This window comes from Delphinapterus leucas, chromosome 9 (genome assembly GCF_059928025.1).
Source record: "Delphinapterus leucas isolate spDelLeu-1000000601 "Yukka" chromosome 9, BTC_Dleu_Yukka2, whole genome shotgun sequence".
Lineage (NCBI taxonomy): Eukaryota > Metazoa > Chordata > Mammalia > Artiodactyla > Monodontidae > Delphinapterus > Delphinapterus leucas.
Window position 1 is genome coordinate 59,231,489 of NC_143137.1, and position 17,844 is coordinate 59,249,332.

Here is a 17,844-nt window from a genome sequence, read left to right on the forward strand (position 1 = left end):
GGGCGACCACATACGAGAAAACAAGACCACCTACAGCAGACGATACGTGCCATGACCAATCTCCTTGGCACCCAGGGCTGTGTGCAGGCAAAATGCTTTCATTAAAAAGAAAATAACCTCAAGATTGTTGCCAAAATCTTGAGTAGTATCACATAGTTAGTTTTCCATTTTAAATTCTTACAGAGATATGTAATCATGTCTTTTCAGAAAGTTTAAAACCTGACTTCTAAAAAAAAAACAAACCCACCTGAGCTACTGAAATGCCCTACTCTCTCGGGACCCTTGTAATAGCTTCAAGGATGGACTTAGGTATAGCCCATGGTTATGCCTATTGAAAATTAGAAAATCTAGTTATTCAACTGGAAACTACAGTTGTTTTAAAGGACGAGTACTTACCGGCAAGAGCCATTTCTGCAACTCCTAATATTCTTCTGGATTATTATTGTGTGCCCTTTTTATTTAGGACATTAAAGGCTCCCTTTTTCCATCCTGAATGCTCCTAAAGTTACAGGACAAGGGGATCTTACCTGGCTGTCTCTGACAGGTCAGTGATCAAACAGAAAGTCAGGCTGTAGCCAAATTCCGTCCATCTCTTAAGAATTACCAGGAGCTAGGACTCTGTAGCTCCTGCTACGTTCAGGGAACCCCATTCAATGTTAGGACAATAAGCCCTCTCCAGACAAAGGTTTAATATTCTCGGGTGTTTTCCCAACTTCTAAACTCAAGGACTTCTCAAGAAAAGATCATTTTATGAACACCATTTCCTGCACAGAACAAGTGAATTAAAAAAAAAAAAAAGTGACCTCATCTTTTCTACAAGAAACACAGGTGTAGATGGAAAATATACCAATAGTTATTGCCCTAGTGATCAAAGACCATTTATTTAACCAACCTTATCTTTAAATAGCACCAGTCTTTGTTTAAGAGTCTAACTTACGTAAGGTATTTACATTCACGTGAACAAACCTGTACATGAAATAAAACAAGACATGATGTTTTGCTGAGCTCAAGAACAAGATGCAGATTGTTCATCCATATAAAGAAATACTCGTTCTAAGCATTTTTGACAATGCGGAGCGCACTCAGCCAGTCACCTCCCACATCCTTCTCCTGGAAGCACTGGGAAACTTGAAGAGTTGCTGGCATTTGTGAAGTAAAGCAAAGCAGAGAGCTATGGTTGCTGACTTCAAACTACAAATTTCAGTGCCTGACCCAGCAGAGGGTGCCATGAGGAAAGAATGTATGAAAAATAAACTCTAGAATAGGTTAGCAAAGATCTGTTCAAAGGTCAAACACTTCTGCCACAAATGGCTTCTCCTGCAGAACCAACTGCTAGCAATGGCGAATTTAACAGGCATGACTTAACAGGCAGTAAGACCAGAGACGTTTACCCTTCCACCTCAGGAGTGGTCCGCCTGTCTAGGAGAAGCCGAGGTGCCCTAGTAGACTCTGCCCTTGAACAGGACCTGTGGTGAACAGAAGCCTTAGTCCACACTTGTGTAGCACGGTCGTGATATGTATGTCAAACAAGTCTTTTCAATGTAGATATCCGCAAAAGGTACTTACACAGCCTCCAGCAAGAATTTCTGCTGCGAGTGGGACTGAGCCATCTTTGCGCGTAAATTTATCCCTCACAAAATCATTCACCTGGAAGAAAAATATTTATAGAAGCTGATGAAAAATATAGAGAAAGCCATTAAACACATACAAATATACAACTGTAAATAAATGTTACTTTTCTCTGTCACTGTATTGGAGTAATCATAAACTGAATAAATGAAGTATCTTAAGAGTTTGCTCTTAATAGCATATACATAGTTATTGAAAGGTAAAATATATAAATACGTATTCCTGATGATTCACAGAGAAAACAATTAAGAGAGGTGGCTTACAAGCTTAATTCAAATATGTCCTGCCATTACAATAGCATAAAAAGAGAGACATATTAACAACAGAGACAAAATTAAAACATACATTTTATAACTTAAAAACTGTTTTATAGGATTTGATTAAAAAATCACTTTCAAGTCTTCCAACAAGATTTAATCTAAAACAGCATCATCGAGACAAATTTGGCTGAGCGGATCTTTTAGCTTAGTAGAAATTCAGTATTTAAAAAACTTCTCAAGGATTCTCAGAGAATATCAAAAGCATTAGTTAATTAATTAAGTATAACATTCTCAAAATGGTATGTACTACAAGCAATTTTAAGGATCAATCAAAAGATTAGCTGTCCCAAGGTCACATAATAAGATGGTAGAAGAAGAATTTCAGCACCAATGCTACACAGTCCAATCCAAAAGTAAAGTTTAACTTTCTGGGACTTTATGACCTTGGTGATGAAAATGCAATTATTTATCCATTGCACAAATACATACTGAATACTTACCACCTGTCAGACAGGAGTCAGGCACTGAAGAACCAATTGATGGAGGATCAACTTAAACTAGAACTCAGACCCCTAAACATGTCACTTCGGCAAATGTGTACGGAATACACCCCGAACACAAATTCTGTAAATAGCATGGGTACTTGAACAATATGTTTTGGAGTCAGAAAAATCTGGTTGTGAATTCTAGTCTTCCTACTAATGACCTGTGCAAACACACGTGAATACTTAATCCCCGTGGGCCTCACTTTCCTGACTTGTAAACTGTGGGTCACACCTTGCTTGAGATTAAAACAGTATCAGATAATACATGGAAAGCACCTAATATGGTAGGTACTGAAAGAAATTTAGCTGCTGTTGCTGCCACTACTATAGTGATGATGACGATGATGATGGTGGTGGCAACCACCCAAAACCTTGCTCAAGTATATTATCACATTTTCAGATGTTCACTGTTAAATGGCGAATAATAAAAAGCTATGTGTGGTGAGCATCTCTATGTTCAAATCAGTTAGCGCCTCTGAGGAAACACAGACCTGCTGTTTCACATAAGAATCTCTGCTAGATTCCTGAGTGTGTGCAAACTCCCTTCATCTGAAGCATCAAATCAAAAGACTTACTGTAAGTTTTATGGCCTTCTCTGGGGCAACTCCCAATAACTGTGGCAACAGACCTGAAAAACAACAAGAAGTAGAAGCATATTAAATAAATTAACATTAACTAAACACATCAACAGCTCTAAAGAGGGGGATCACAATGTCAAAACTGGGGCAATCTTTGTTGCCGCTTTCTGTTCTTACCTTGAACGAGAATACTTGAAATGGAATGTTTAGGTACTAATGTCTAAGAGCTACATCAGGCCTGAGTAAATTCCCCCTCACGTTCTGGATCGTTTGCACATTGGGTAAATCAACAGTATTAGTGATACAGGAAATCTCATTATTCCACAGATTTGCTTTTTTCCCTCCCACCTCTTAAATCAGTGGACTTTAGTGAAAATACTCTTTTTCTCTAACGCCTTTCTCAGCTCCTCCCCCCCCAACACACTGACCACGGTTCAGCCATTCATACATTTAGCAACTATGACTCTGTGACAAGCTCAAGACAAACGAGGCTCCCTCTGACTGGTCTCAGATAGAAGGAAGGGAGAGGCCTTGCTGAAAAAGTTGGGGAAACATGCATTGCATTTCAGGAAGGGCAACAGACAGGGCAAAAACAGCAGAGTGGGAACAAGCCTGGTGTGCTCAAAAATGAGGGAGAGTTTCAGTACATCACCTCGCAGGAGGCAGGCACAGGGAGAGGCACAGGTGGGGCCTGATGCCACGCTGCGGACCAGGACCCCGAAGCCCAATATACTCCAAGTTGGGTAAGAAGGGTTTCCATTAGGAGGACAGTGATGTGCTACTTCATATTTTTAAAAGACCACTCTGGATGTGGCACAGAAAACAGGGTATAGTGATGGGTGTGTGTGTGTGTGTGTGTGTGTGTGTGTGTGCATGTGGGGGGTGTGTGTGTGTGGGGGGGTGTAACTGGCTCTGACTGCTAGAGCTCAGTTTTTAGCACTAACACCTGGTACAGATGAAGACGGCCGAGCTCAGTTTTGGACACGATTGGTGGAATGGAAATTAAGAATCAGGGCACAGGAGGAGGTGTGGTCTTTGACAGGAAAGGGCCACTTCTAGGAAAGGCAGTTATGACAGTAGTGGACCTACATATTTGAACTAAAAAAAAAAAGTTACCTTTTTCATCTGTTCTTTCTAAGAAAATCAAATCAAAGACAGATGCCTTTCCTTGGAAACACTCAGTAAGCGAACCCCAAGGATCAGAATATACTGTTGCTGTGTCATGCTGCTGTCCTTGGGAGGGTCTTCATGGTGTTATCCGTCACCAGTAAGTACACTTTCCTAATTCGCTATATTAAAAGGTCCACCCAAAAAAAAAAAAAAAAAAAGGTCCACCCTCAGCCTCTTTGGAGAGACTAGCTCTGCCCACATCATCTTCTTTTTTTTTTTGCGGTACACGGGCCTCTCACTGTTGTGGCCTCTCCCGTTGCGGAGCACAGGCTCCGGACGCGCAGGCTCAGCGGCCATGGTTCACGGGCCCAGCCGCTCCGTGGCATGTGGGATCTTCCCGGACGGGGGCACGAACCCGTGTCCCCTGCATCGGCGGACTCTCAACCACTGCACCACCAGGGAAGCCCCACATCATCTTCTTAAAGAAACAGCCTACAGCCAAAAGTCACTAGCTCGAGGGATGTGTGCATCCAGCTTGCAGATGTGTTTTGCTGAGTAGTATAGGTTTTAAACATAATTTGAGATTATATAAATAGATAGATAGATGGCTGAATGGATGACTAGATTGATCAACTGATTGATTAATGGATCTGACAGCTCTGGGCCTCCTTCTGACATCACAGCAATCTATCTCCAGTTGGGCGAGGCTCTGCCCTCTATACAAGACCCAAGCATCAATTCAGCAAGGTCCCCGCCACGCCCTAATGCCAGCATGGCAATAAGGACAAGTGCCAATTATCGTTCATCATTTCTTGCTCTGTTGATATCCTCACAATAGAGAAATATCTCTGGCCTTATGGCTTTACAAAAAGGGAGAAACTAAATAGACCAAGACAGCTTCATGTTTTAGGCAGAATTGGAGAAAGCTCATTTCATTGTAAAACTAAATGATAGGGATGCTGATTCTAATCAAAATTTCCTCTAAAAACAGCCAACATATTTTTTATTATGTGTCAGGCACCATTTAAAGCACTTTACTAACTCATTTAATCCTTAAAACCACCCTTTAGAGTGGAAACTGAGGCATACAGAGATTAAGTAATTTGTTCTCGGTTACCCAGATGATAAATAGTGAGACTGGGATTCAAATTTAAGCCATCTTCCTCAAGAGTCTATGCCTTTAGACAACACCCAACTCTGTCCTCTGCCTGACAGGCAAATGTGTATTTGCCTTTCACAACCAGCCTCATTTGTTCACTGATATAACTAAGCTGCTTGGATCCTATGAACAGTTGGGTTTGCAACGTCTTCTCTAGGCGGCCGTATTTTGAGCCTATTTCATCCCCAAGGGCAAGACACCTAAAAGATGTACAGCCAATGAGTTCAGCAACCTGGGCCCTGCGACCTGGCACCAAGAGTAGAGCTACCCAGTCAGGACCCTTCTCCCAGGAGCGTGACAGAGTTCTCAAAGGTGATGAGTCAGTCAGCACAAAGGCACAAACTGAGAAGGTGCCAGATGGAGTGGGGAAAGTGGCCAGTTGAAGACATGTGTGTGATAATGCCACAAGGAAGTAGCAACTATGATACGAAAAGGAAGAAGACTGGCAGGAGAAAATGTGTAGCAAATAGAATGGAGACACCAGAGAGAGAGAAAACACACAGCCCATGAAAGGTGCACAGGTGGGAGGGACGGCCTTGACCATCTTCCGGTCCCACAGAGGCCAGATTCCAGTGAAACTCCTGCCCTGGGATCCCTATGAGATCTCAGATTTCCTTCTCTCTCATGTGAACTCTTACCAAAAGTTCCCATATGCTTCTGCTAGCTTGAGTACGGGCTATACTCTTTTTCTTTTTTTTTTTTTTTATTGTGGTACGCAGACCTCTCCCTGCTGTGGCCTCTCCCGTTGCGGAGCACAGGCTCCGGACGCGCAGGCTCAGCGGCCATGGCTCACAGGCCAAGCCGCTCCGTGGCATGTGGGATCTCCCCGGACGGGGACACAAACTCGTGTCCCCTGCATCGGCAGGCAGACTCTCAACCGCTGCGCCACCAGGGAAGCCCGGGGGCTATACTCTTTTTAATCTAAATGAACCGAAACAGCACAGAAAATGTGAATATGGACCCATCTGGGCAAAGCAAACGTTCTTATTCAAAGTAAGAATTCTCTCCTCCTAAACTATGCTCACTTATTAATCCTTTGCTTATACCATGAGATAACATCTAAGAGGAGAAAGGCTTTATTACTACTTTATGAAAGTACAACATTAATTTCTACCAGTAAAATTCAGGGATAAGCTGGTTAAACTACATCTTAACATTTACAATTTCCATTCTACTCTCTGCATTCAGGTCAAGTACCAAAATGTTTAGTTAAATATTTACTTGCTAGATGTATTACTCTCATCATTAAATTGTAGACCAAGCCATGGATGGGTTGATAGCACTGTGATTTAAATGATAATCTCTTGTCTCTTTAACTACCCTGTGATGGTGTTTTTAAATGACTAATAAAAAACAGCCCACAGAGCCAAGTGACTAGAGCGTTAGATGCAATCACTTCAGCCAGCCTTTTAAGCTATCAAGTTTTGTATTTCTCACTATAAATTTAGTAATGCACTGTGAACAGCAGAGAGCAAAACAAAACAATAGAGAAAACCCTGCTTTTAAGACTATATATAGGGCAGCAAATATTTATTTGCTCAGCAAACATTTACCAAATGCTTTCTGTGCCTGGTACTGGAAGAAACTGGGATGAACATAGTAAGGTCTGTGGCATCCCCTGGAGCCGGTGTCAGTTTAGAAGAAAAGGGAGCCCTAGGTGTCTCTGTGTGCCAGAAAGGAGACACATCACCTAAAAACAGAGTGCTGAGTATCACAGCCCCGGGGCACCAAAGTACTATGGGAACACAGTGGAGAGAACCAGTTATTCTGCCTGCAGGAGGGAGGAAAGCATCAAAGAAGAGGAGATACTTAACTTGATTCTTTAAGGATAAGCAGAGGTTCACTGGAGAAGAGAGACATGAGTAGAACAGAGGGCAAGGCGATCCAGGCAGAGGGGACAGAGCGTGAAAAGGCACCAAAATTTCTCAAGACCGTGGCACAGTCAGGGTGAGGGCGAGGTCACTGGAGGCTGTGGTGAGAGCACTGACATTGTAATAAACAATGGTAGCAGCGATAAGGACTACAGCCAGTACATGCCAGGCACTTCTCTATGTGCTTTATGTGAATCAACACATTTAATCTACACCACAAGTAGTCAATAACAATAACTCAGCACATGTTATTTTTATCCCATCAACAGATGAGGAACTGAGGCAGACTTCTCGGAGCCCGCCCAAGGTTGCTCAGCTGTTAGGTGGGGCAGTGGGGTTCAACCCTAGGTGGTCTGGCTCTAAGGGGGTGCTCCTGGCCGGTATACTGCACTGCTTCTCCTCAGGCTACACTAAGGGGGTTGGAAAAAATTCTGTAGACACATGGGGTGGCTTTTAAAGAGTCAAGTTCAAAAAGTAAAAAGTTCTGGAGGCAGGTGAAGGACAGATGGTAAGGGCGGAGACCCAAGGCACGAAGAGTAATTAGGAGGTTAAAGTAATTTAATCTAAGGCCCTGAGTTCCACTGTATTAAATGAGTAACTTCAACCCAGTAAGAACAAAACCAAAGTACAAATCCATTCCTAAGACCTGGGCCAGATGCTGGCACTCAGTGAGGTACTGGCCAAGTACCATTCTTGTGGTGACAACCCTGGCAAACTAGGGAACAAAGGGTAGCTGTGGATGACAATCTGAGAGCCAGGAGAGATGTGGGCCTTGACACCATTAGTTGTGGGCAAATGCCCGTTGGGAGGGGAGGGGCCCTGACATGCAGGACAAGGAAAGTCAGAGAGGTGGGAATTTCAATAAACCTCCCGGTTCCTTGACCTCAGAGGGAGGAAGGGTAGTGTGGCTCGGTAATGCTTTAAAACAGCCAGTCTGGTGAAGGCACTTCAACGCCATCACACTGGAGTTTAAAGCACATGTATGTTTGACGTCTGGGTAACTCAGCAGAAAAATTAGGCTTCTAATACAAGATGTTTCTGTTGGATTCTGGAAATTCATTTTAACCATTAGAAACAGAGAATGGATGTGTGCGTTGTTTCTAACTTGTCAAAACAGCAGTCTGTTTTCCAACTGCCTCAAATGAAATTTATTAGTGTGGTTAGTTTTCTAATCTTCTCATTTTAGTTCAGCTCCATCAGCACATATGGCAATGCTTCCTTGGCAAACTTCACCAGAAGGCTGCTAATGCGAGAAAAGATTTACAGGGTACAATATTAATACAGTATTTTGTCTTGAGATTTCATGGGGTTGAGATATAAATCACACTATCCCCTCTGACTCCCAACCTTCATGCAACCCAATGAGAAAGAACTGAGCTGGAGGTGTGGGAACTAAGCCCATACCACGAACCTCCACTGTAGGCTTCACACAGAACCCCCAAAAGGAAGTTCCCGAGAGCAGTGTGCTGATCAGAGGGCTACTAAGTTTTTAGAAATATAATTCTAGAATCTCAGAGTTAGAAGGGACGACGAAAGAAACTCATTAATAATGCTGGCCTAATTAAAGCTATTTGTTTCCAGTGGCTCGGCAGCAAAATGAATGGCTTGGAGCACGGGCCACGGAGGTAGACAGACCTGGGCGGGAATCCTAGGTCTGCACCTCTTTTGTGCTGAGTGATCTTGGGGACATTCTTCTTTGAACTCTAAGTTCCTCATTAGTAAATCAAGGATGCCAATTACGACTCATCGGTTTATTATGATAATGATATCAGTAAATGTATACAAGGAGCCAGACACTGTTCACAACCTATATTATGTATTCAAAAAAGGTGATGAAAGTTTCTTTCTACCTATTTGTTCAAGGCATACTCTTGATTATCCTCTTGCTTACAACAGGCAATTCATCCTGAATAATGCTCACAGCCCGGAATTAGGTGACTATGGCAGTATAGGAACTAGGGAAGTAGGTTACGAGTACAATGCTGTTTGCCATGGCATTATGCCCATCCTTAGAAGAGCTGTCGCCAAGCAGCGAGGGCACACGCGGTCTGACAGTGTCTAGCAGCACCACTTACTTTAGGCAAAGATAAGGAAGCAGTACAGACATAACACCACACCTTCAACTATGTTTTCAAGCTAAAATAAAATGTTTCAGTTAAGAACTAAACCAGTTCTCAACCTCTGATGATAAGCAACTTTTTACCATGTAATTTCTCCTGAGGAGTAGAAGAGCCGGGCGATTTAAGAGCATGGAGTCTGGAGCCAGGCTGCTGGGTTTGAATTTTGACTGTTATTCAGTAGCTGTGTAATTGTGGTTAAGTTACCCAACCTCTCTGTACCTTAGTTTCCACATCTGTAAAATAGGGATAAACACAGTACCATGTGCATGGGGTAGTTTCGAAGATGAAACAAGTTAATATACACGAAACCCTCAGAAGAGTGCCAAGCACATAGTAAGTACTACAGAGGTGTCTTTTTGCTGTTCTTCACCTTCATCAGCATCACTATCCTCCCCTTCTTCCATGGAAACTGGGCTCTAGAGAGGCTAAGCAGCTTCTCCCAAGTCCCTCACTATTTGGTGACCGTGCTGTGGCACTGAGTTGAATTCGGGTCCGTGATGCCTCCCAAAGCAGGGCTCTTTGGCCCTGGAGTGCTCAGCTTTTCCCTGTGCACTCTCGTGGATTTATGGCGCCAGCAAAGGCATTTCTTTCCAGCCCAGAATGTTCTGAAACTTTTCTCTGGGTGCCGGCTCACGCTGGGCTAGCAGGCTGCAGGGCTGGGCCCTTTCACACAGTAAGAGGAGGGCGGCTATGTGGTGGGCACGCACATCTGCCTCCACGTCTCTCTCTCCAGAGAATATGAGGCTCTCACAGGAGAAGGCACTGACCTGCAGAGCTGAGCTGCAGACTATAACCTGGTGGACAAGTGGGAGTCAGGGCTCAACTGGGGAACGAGGCTCAGAGAAAGCAGCGGGTCAGAAGCCGGGCTGAGGGTCCACGAACAACTGTAACCGCCATGCGGCAGCTGTCCCAACAGACCACAATGGACAAGACACGGAGGGGCACAGATGATGTCGGGCCACAGCAAGGGAGAAACCCATCATTCAAGCAGCATTTCTGTCTCAGGTCAGACAGAAAACAAGTTCAAGAGTGGCCAGCCCAGCCCTGAGAAAGGTAGCTTAAAGCACGTAAGACAGCGTCCAAGGCGTCCAGGGCAGAGACAGGCAGTAGAGCTTGGTAGGGGATATTAATGCAGAAAATACTCCTATTGCTGTAGCTGAAACCACATCTAGCACTTTTCTATGTTATCTAGTTTCAACCCAGAGGCGACCCCTCCAATGTTAAATTCTTAGCCTCCTGACCTCACCACGGAGGCCCCTACACTTGTCCCCATCTTCCCAGAGAGACCTCCTTGCTTTCAACATCAGATTAACCTTTATTCTGGAGCTATCAGCACCCTGTGTGCCCTGCCTCACAGCTTTTCTTCCTGCTCCTATTTCCATGGCCTTCTCTCTTCACTTGTTCAAGCTTTCTTCTCCCCCCACCCCCCCTCCCCGCCCCTCCCGTCCCCTGTGTCTGTCTGCTTTTGGCTCACACAGCCCCCAAACATGAGGCACGCCCCTCCTCTCCCAACTACACTATCCCCTTTCATGGCCCTTGTTACTATCCAGATTTCCACCAGCTCTCAGGATATCACTCCAAGCTGAGTGTACAGTGGAGCTGGGGGCATGGCAGATATTAAGATTTAAATGCTTGTTTATCTGGGTTAAATATTTTTGCTCAAAATGTCAAGAACCATCTATTATTTTAGCTATGGCTCAGGAGATGCCTTTGGGAGACCGATTGTTAAAGCATGACGGAATGATACTGTTATGGTCTAGAAAAACCTTGGTTCCTGTGACTCCTCTATTTGGAGGATTTCTAGAAGTGAAGGTCATTGGGAAGAAGAATCACACCCTCTCCTCCTTCAGGTTTTCACTCTAGTATATGGCAACTTCCAGGGTCTTGGTTATCTTCTATCTAAATTTCCTTGCTGCTGAGCTTTAATCTATTTCCCCTGTCTCAGTCTCAGCATTGGCCATAGCTGGTAATAAATTATCATTCTTGAGGCCTAGAACTAATTCGTTCACTAATTAATCTTCTCTTCTCCAGGTTATGTCTAGTTCCATCTTTCCCAATTTTCTAAGCTCATCATTGTTCTCATCCAGCCCTCTCAAGCCTCAGACGATACTCCCACCCACTTTAGTTCCAAGTCTGTGTCACCTTAGTCTCCCCTTTTAATGCTTTGTGCTCACGGTAGATTTCTGGAGATTTGATTACCCAGCTCAGGAACTGTCCAAGTCTTTTGCTCATTTTCACTTGATTTCCTATAACCAAATACCTGCTTTTTGATCTACTCACAACTTAACACCCTAAATGAAAATGTGCAGAAATTGGCCAGGAAAATAAGACCTAAACCAAACCATTCTGCACTCATTAGAAGCTTTGGTGGACATGAATGGACACCATGACTCAGTGCAGTGTACAGATTCACTGTGGTTTGTGCCAAGATGCATGGCTTCCTTAGTTATGCAAAATAGACTTGTACAACCTCCAAGTGCTTTATTTTGGTGATAGAATTTTTAAACTTATTTTTATCTACAAGAATTAAGCAAGAAGGAATCTCACTGTGGATCCACATAATTTGGATACTGCCTTCTACAGAACCATTAACCACCCAAGAGACATAGCTTAAACTAGCTATCTGACAAAACTTCCTGAGATATCGCCACAATATCCTCTAGATGTCACCTTGAGAACATTCCAGGATGGGAGACGACTGCTTTTGCATCACGCAGACAACCCGAAATAGACACATTTAAAACTCTGCAAGCCTGGTCAATGGGCTGATTAAAAAAAAAAAATTTTTTTTTTTTTTTTTGCCAACTGCCTCAAAGACTAAGTAGTACTCCAAATTAAGTTTAATTCACAAAGTGATCTAATTTCCCTTTCTGGCAGATTTTCTTTTTTTTCCCCATGAACAGAAATAAAAACTAAAACCTTCCTTTAGGAAGTATTTCTCCTGAATCCATCTTTCTCCCCGTGGTCCTCCCTCCCCATAACATTTTCCAATTTCTAAGGGTACTCATCTCATTACCTGAAGCATCTGAGAGAGGAGAGTGTAGCAAAAATTTAGAGGCAGAAATTAGTTATTCCTGGAACGTTAAGAGCATTTAATTATGGATGATTACCCAATCAATTGTTTCTCTTTGATATGCCAAGTCTACAGCTAGCCAATAACTGACTCGTTTGGTCATGTAGTTCATTCAAACCAAATGAGCTGTCAGGTAATTCATTAAGGATTTTAAACACCTGAGTGCATTAACTCAATCTGGAGACTGGGGAGGAAATAGAGGAAGACTTTTACAAGTGACTTCAGGGAGATCTGGATTTTCTTGGGTGTTATTTCCTGTGATACAGATAGACTTAGCCTAAAGGGTCTGAATTTCAAAAATTACAGAAAAACCTAGGAAAATCAATAATTTTCTTGTAAAGAAAGTAGTCTGCATTATAGAGAAGGGTTGCAGAGTCAGTCTCATAGGATTTCTAAGGGGATCACTTCTAACAACCAAACTTACCCCCCAAAGATAAGAGGCTCTGAGAGACAAAGAAGCAGGGAGCTGCACAGAAACATGGAGAGAAGACCTCACCAACTCACAACACTAAAATTCCTAGGACTCAGCATCAACTGAAGACAGTGCTGAAAATCCCCATAGCTGTTGTCACCTTTTGATGACGGGGCCGTGATTCAAGTGTGGTCCCTGCTTATGATGGGATAACTTCCAGGACTGCGCACAGATGCTGGCAACTGCCAGAGAAAGGACAGAGGAAAACAACTCGCGCCGAGTGAGTTCTTCAAAAAGAGCCTTCGCTCTCGGAGCTCCACAGGGAACTATTTCTAAATACAAAACCGCTTCCTTTAGAGTTCCGTATTCTTGTTGTAAGAAAGAAAAAAAAAAGAGAGGGAGAGCGATGCTACATTAACCTTGTAATAAGGATGCATGCTGCAAGCACCTTCTTTCAGGGCCAACTGCCAACTTTTCCTCCAAATATACATAAAGATAGCTTTACAATAGGGGAGAGAACTTACTTATGCAACATTCCCAAATTATACTCTTCGGGAAATATTAGCAATTATATATGTCTTGATGCAGAAAAATTACATGTTAAGCAAAATTCCATAATAGGAAAAAATAGGCTCAATATTTTGAAACATGTTTATAAATTAGAGATGTACCCTGTCACCTTCTCAAGTATTGCTAGGTGGAGTGTGAACAGCAGCAATTCTAAATTCTCAGAATTAAAATTTAACTGTTTTCCCCTGGAATATTAAAATTTTAAACAAAATTACATTTAATAAGAAATTTATCGTCAAAGAATCACATGTTGGGTGTTTTATATCCTGACCTTCTACACGAAGGTAAGAATACTGATTCTCAGAAATAGTTGGGGTCTTTTTTGTTTCTATTATAATTTTTGGCTGGTAATGATAGTTTCCCGTTTTCATCTGATCCCTCTCTTGTCCAATGATAAGCATTTACAAATATACAGTTACACACAATTATTAATCAATGACTATGTGCAAGGCACTAAAGGGAATTAGTCCCCAACCAATCAAGAATAGGAATAATTCATTTATGAAGCAAGACCATATATCATTTTTTCAAAAGCCTAAACTGCCAATCACCTCTTTGCTCTCAAGATCCAAATTACGAAACAGAAACTAAACAAAGCTTTATAGCACATCTTTTGCTCTAAAATTGTCTACTAGAAGAGATAAGAAGTCAGGGAGAAATGAACACAGGTGACTCCTAGCACTAATCACCTTATATTCACACTCTACTTATCATTCTCTGACAAGAGAACCCCTTAGGGATCAGGCACCCAAAACAGGTTAGATAAATGGCTCTTTCTAAACCAGGAAAAGGATGAGGGGCTGCCTCTTTGGTGTTCAAAGGGAGCCTCCATGTCTGCCTGACAGGCCGGCTTACTCCCCATCCCTGAGGAGTTAAAACCAGTTCTGCCAGTCTCACTGATATAACTGAAACAGCATGAGGTTTACGGGACGGCCCACAGTAGCTCACTACTCAGGTACGCTTTAAGCTGTTTTGTCCATGGGGTCAAAAGGATAGGTTGAGGAAGGAATTCCAGATGCAACCAAGAATCAAGACCCACCAGGTGTGGTCAAAGAGGAAAGAGAAGGGACTCAAAATTCAAACAAACCAGGTCAAAACAAGCACGTTAAAGGCATTCAGCAGGACAAAAATTATTTCTCACAATTCTAAAGGCACCCTTGACGTTTAATCCAACACCAAGGGAAGCCCATAAAAGTAGTGTGTGAAGCAATGCCAAGGCTGGGACATTTGTCCGGTTTGAGGCTCAAAGCTCTGCCCACAGAAAACAACCCACATGAACAGGTAGTAGTAGCCTTTGCCTGAATCACTGCAAAGCAGGAACTGTGACATTAACCTTGTACTACTCCGGGAGACATTTCATTTGCGAGGTTTGTTGTCACCAGGAGGGAAAAGTATTTCAAATGAAAGGCAGTGACCCTGTAAGGGTCATCATCAATCACCTGGGGTCAAAGACCTTCCCAATTGTGAGAAGACGCAGGGGGTGAGGGAAAGAGGGCAGAGGAAAGATCAAAAGGCCTTTGATGGAGGTTATCTCCCTACACAAAAGAACCTGCAAAATGGAACTTCTCTGGGGTTTGAAACCTCCTCATTTCTAAGGTGAGAGATTTCAAGAGGGGTCTTTGTTGTTGTTTTATTTTTAACTTGGGTGCTTAAGAGGAAGACTAGAATCAGCAGATGGCAGAAGAGGCCTAGAGGCACAGGCTTACACGGCTGCTTACACGGCTGCTTACACGGCTTCAAGGTCTGTCTCTGCAGAGTACTAAATACTATCTCCTGGTAGGGGAAGGGAGGGAAGACCCCGTCAGCTTTGCAGTCGCCAAATGGCAAAGTGGCTTAGCTGGAACTGCCTCACGATACTGGATTTTAGCTGATGCAAATACAGTTACTTCTCTTCTCTCTGTAGAAGGCAATCACAGAGGGAGTGGCTGGGAACTTAAGTCATGTCCTTTAGGCCAGTGCCGGTGGTCAGGCAGTCAGGGTCTGTGGGATCCTTTCCATTTGTGATGACATACTTCTTGCTACTGTTCTTGTTGATTAATGAGCCTTAGATGATTACAGAAGCAGCTGGATAGAGAAGGACTGCCTGGCTAGAGTGGTATGTGAATCAACTCCATTGGGTTCAGAGTCAGAGGAAGGGAAAGGGGCAACCTTAACTCAGAAAGAGACAGTCAAGGAACGAGCGCTGCACTGAACCCCTGGGTACTGGCCTGATAGACATTTTTGTGGAATATTCAAGGAGAATCATTAGTCCCAAGGAGGCTCTGTCCTGTCCCCCAGCTGCCTTTCCCTGTTAGGTGGTGAGTAGAGTTAGTTCAAGAACACAAACAATACAAGCCTTTTAAAAACTCACTAGAGATGGTTATGAAAATAATTACTTTTAAGAAATAAAACATATGGCAGAGCAATATAAATGGCTTTCAGATTATGGGCTGTTTTGATTAGCCATGCCCTAGATGCCTCCAGCCTACGCCCATTAGCATGGATAATTGAGAATCTGCTGTATTTCCATTTTAACACAGTCTCTCTAATACATTTCAGGCATTCAGATGGAAAAACCAAACCTCTGACTACTATTTCCCCTTTCATGAATTTAGCACATGGCACTAACCTCTATACAGTCCAAAGAAGCCTTCATAGCGTAGCACTTTCTTAAAACAGTCCAAGCTGTTTTTATACATAAGTTCTCCCACAAAAGAGCCAGTGGATCGCTGGTTCTGCATTCGAGTTTTTACCAGATCGATAGGGTACACAGCAGTGGCTCCAACAGCTAAAATCAAGGAATAACAATATTTCAGAAGAAATTAAGGTCAGAGGAAAGGGGGAGTTGGTTAACATCAAAGAGAAGATGTGGAAGAAAAAAACAAATTTTGTATATATAAGTTTTAAAGCTCTCTACACCCTTAATAAATAACTGTGGATTTTCATTCAAGTCTCTCCCGATAAAAGGATATCACAGACAGTTCAAATTTTAAAAAGCACATCACTATAGCCTAACCTCATTATTAACCTGTCTCTAGAAAGCCTGTCTGCAGATAAATAAGAGAAAAAAGTCACTTCTAAGTCCCTGATCAGACGTAGGTATGAGGAAAAAGTTCCCTTTGCTATTATCCTATCACACAGATACAGACTGGTAACTAGCTCAGGGAAAGACCAGAGGAGGCTTTGTCCTTCAGTATTTCAAGGTGGAAAATCAGAGGAAAAAGAGGAATAACAAAAATGAAAAATTTGCACTCATCCATGACTCACCTCCAGCAACAGAACCCAGACCAAACCTGTAGGCCGACTCTGCAATTTGTAGGAGAATTGGTCGAGATGAATCGACTGTGGCCTTCTTCTTTGCACGCACAGGAATTGCAGAGTGAGAAAACGGGAGACAGAAAGGAAGACAGAACAAAAATGAGCACATACTATTTTTTTAAAGTTACAACTGGGTTCTAAACTCATGATACAACTAAAATGTCAAAGAGGAAGGTATGATTAGATTTTGTAAGTTCTTATTAATAAAAAGTAATTATTGCTATTAATTTTTAAAATCAAGTTTGAATATAATGAAAGCTGTTATGTGCCCCCAAAATGTTATGAATATGAACCCATTTTCAAATGTTCAATTCTCATTAGTGATCAAAGAGATACAAATTTAAAAACATTAATGAGACGTCATTCTTCATCAATCAAATTGTCAAATTGGTAGGTTGGGGGGTTTTTTGTTTGTTTGTTTAATGGCAATATCCAACCTGGTAAGAGATGATAAAAAAACAGAGCTTCTCAAATCTGCCATTTAATCAAGCATAAACTGAAGGGAAACTTGGCAATACGCACCAAAACCCTTAAAATGTACCTGAACTTTGACCCTGCAATTCTACTTATAAAAAGTTAGGCTAGAAAATAATCATATATATAAACAAGGATCAAGCTACAAGAATATTAAAAAGCAGTACTGTTTTAAGAGCAAAAACTCTGAGAATACCTAAATGTTCAATAATGCAGGACTGGTTAAAAATAATGCTATAGCTTTAAAACAAAATTGTATGTCATTAAAAAGCAATATTGTAAAAGATATTTGATGCTCAGGAAAAGTGTTCATAAGGTATTATAAAGCAAAAACAGGCTAAAAAGAATATGGTGAGTAGACAGGTATTCATGGTATGATTTTCTTTACCTTTTAAAATGTTTCATGATAATCTTTTAAAACCAATGTTAAAGACTGTGTGTGACTATGCTATTTTTTAAAAAGTTATTTCGGTATGTGTATGCATATAATAATAACACTAACATTTTGGCTACCTCATCACCCAGAGATATCCAAATGTTTACAGTGGCTACAACTAGGTGGTTGTACTACAGGTGATTTGATACTTTCTCCCCTTTTTTGTCCATCTTCTCTAAATTCATACTTCAGGCCAGTCAGTTGTTGTATTATGATTGTTCCTTTGACCTATTATTCTTACAGTGTTTTGGATGCCAGAACATTTCAGAGTATTTCCATTCTCTGTCTACATAAATAAAATAGCAATTTT

The 17,844-nt window shown here is 42.1% G+C and overlaps 1 protein-coding gene across 5 annotated transcripts in view; it reads right to left on the reverse strand.

Annotated features, from left to right (window-relative positions):
- Positions 1–17,844, reverse strand: part of SLC25A13 (solute carrier family 25 member 13) — a 244,604-nt gene that overhangs the window by 94,398 nt on the left and 132,362 nt on the right. For 4 of the 5 annotated variants that reach the window (XR_016394318.1, XM_022586487.2, XM_022586453.2 and 1 more), the window contains 4 exons: positions 16,574–16,661; positions 15,936–16,094; positions 3,010–3,062; positions 1,567–1,647 (listed from right to left, as the gene is read on the reverse strand). Coding sequence is in view for 4 of the 5 variants with exons in the window: in XM_022586487.2 (XP_022442195.1) it covers positions 1,567–1,647; positions 3,010–3,062; positions 15,936–16,094; positions 16,574–16,661 (381 nt within the window). In the remaining variant the exon portion in view is untranslated. The remainder of the gene's footprint in view (positions 1–1,566; positions 1,648–3,009; positions 3,063–15,935; positions 16,095–16,573; positions 16,662–17,844) is intronic. The other variant, XM_022586462.3, reaches the window with a different exon arrangement.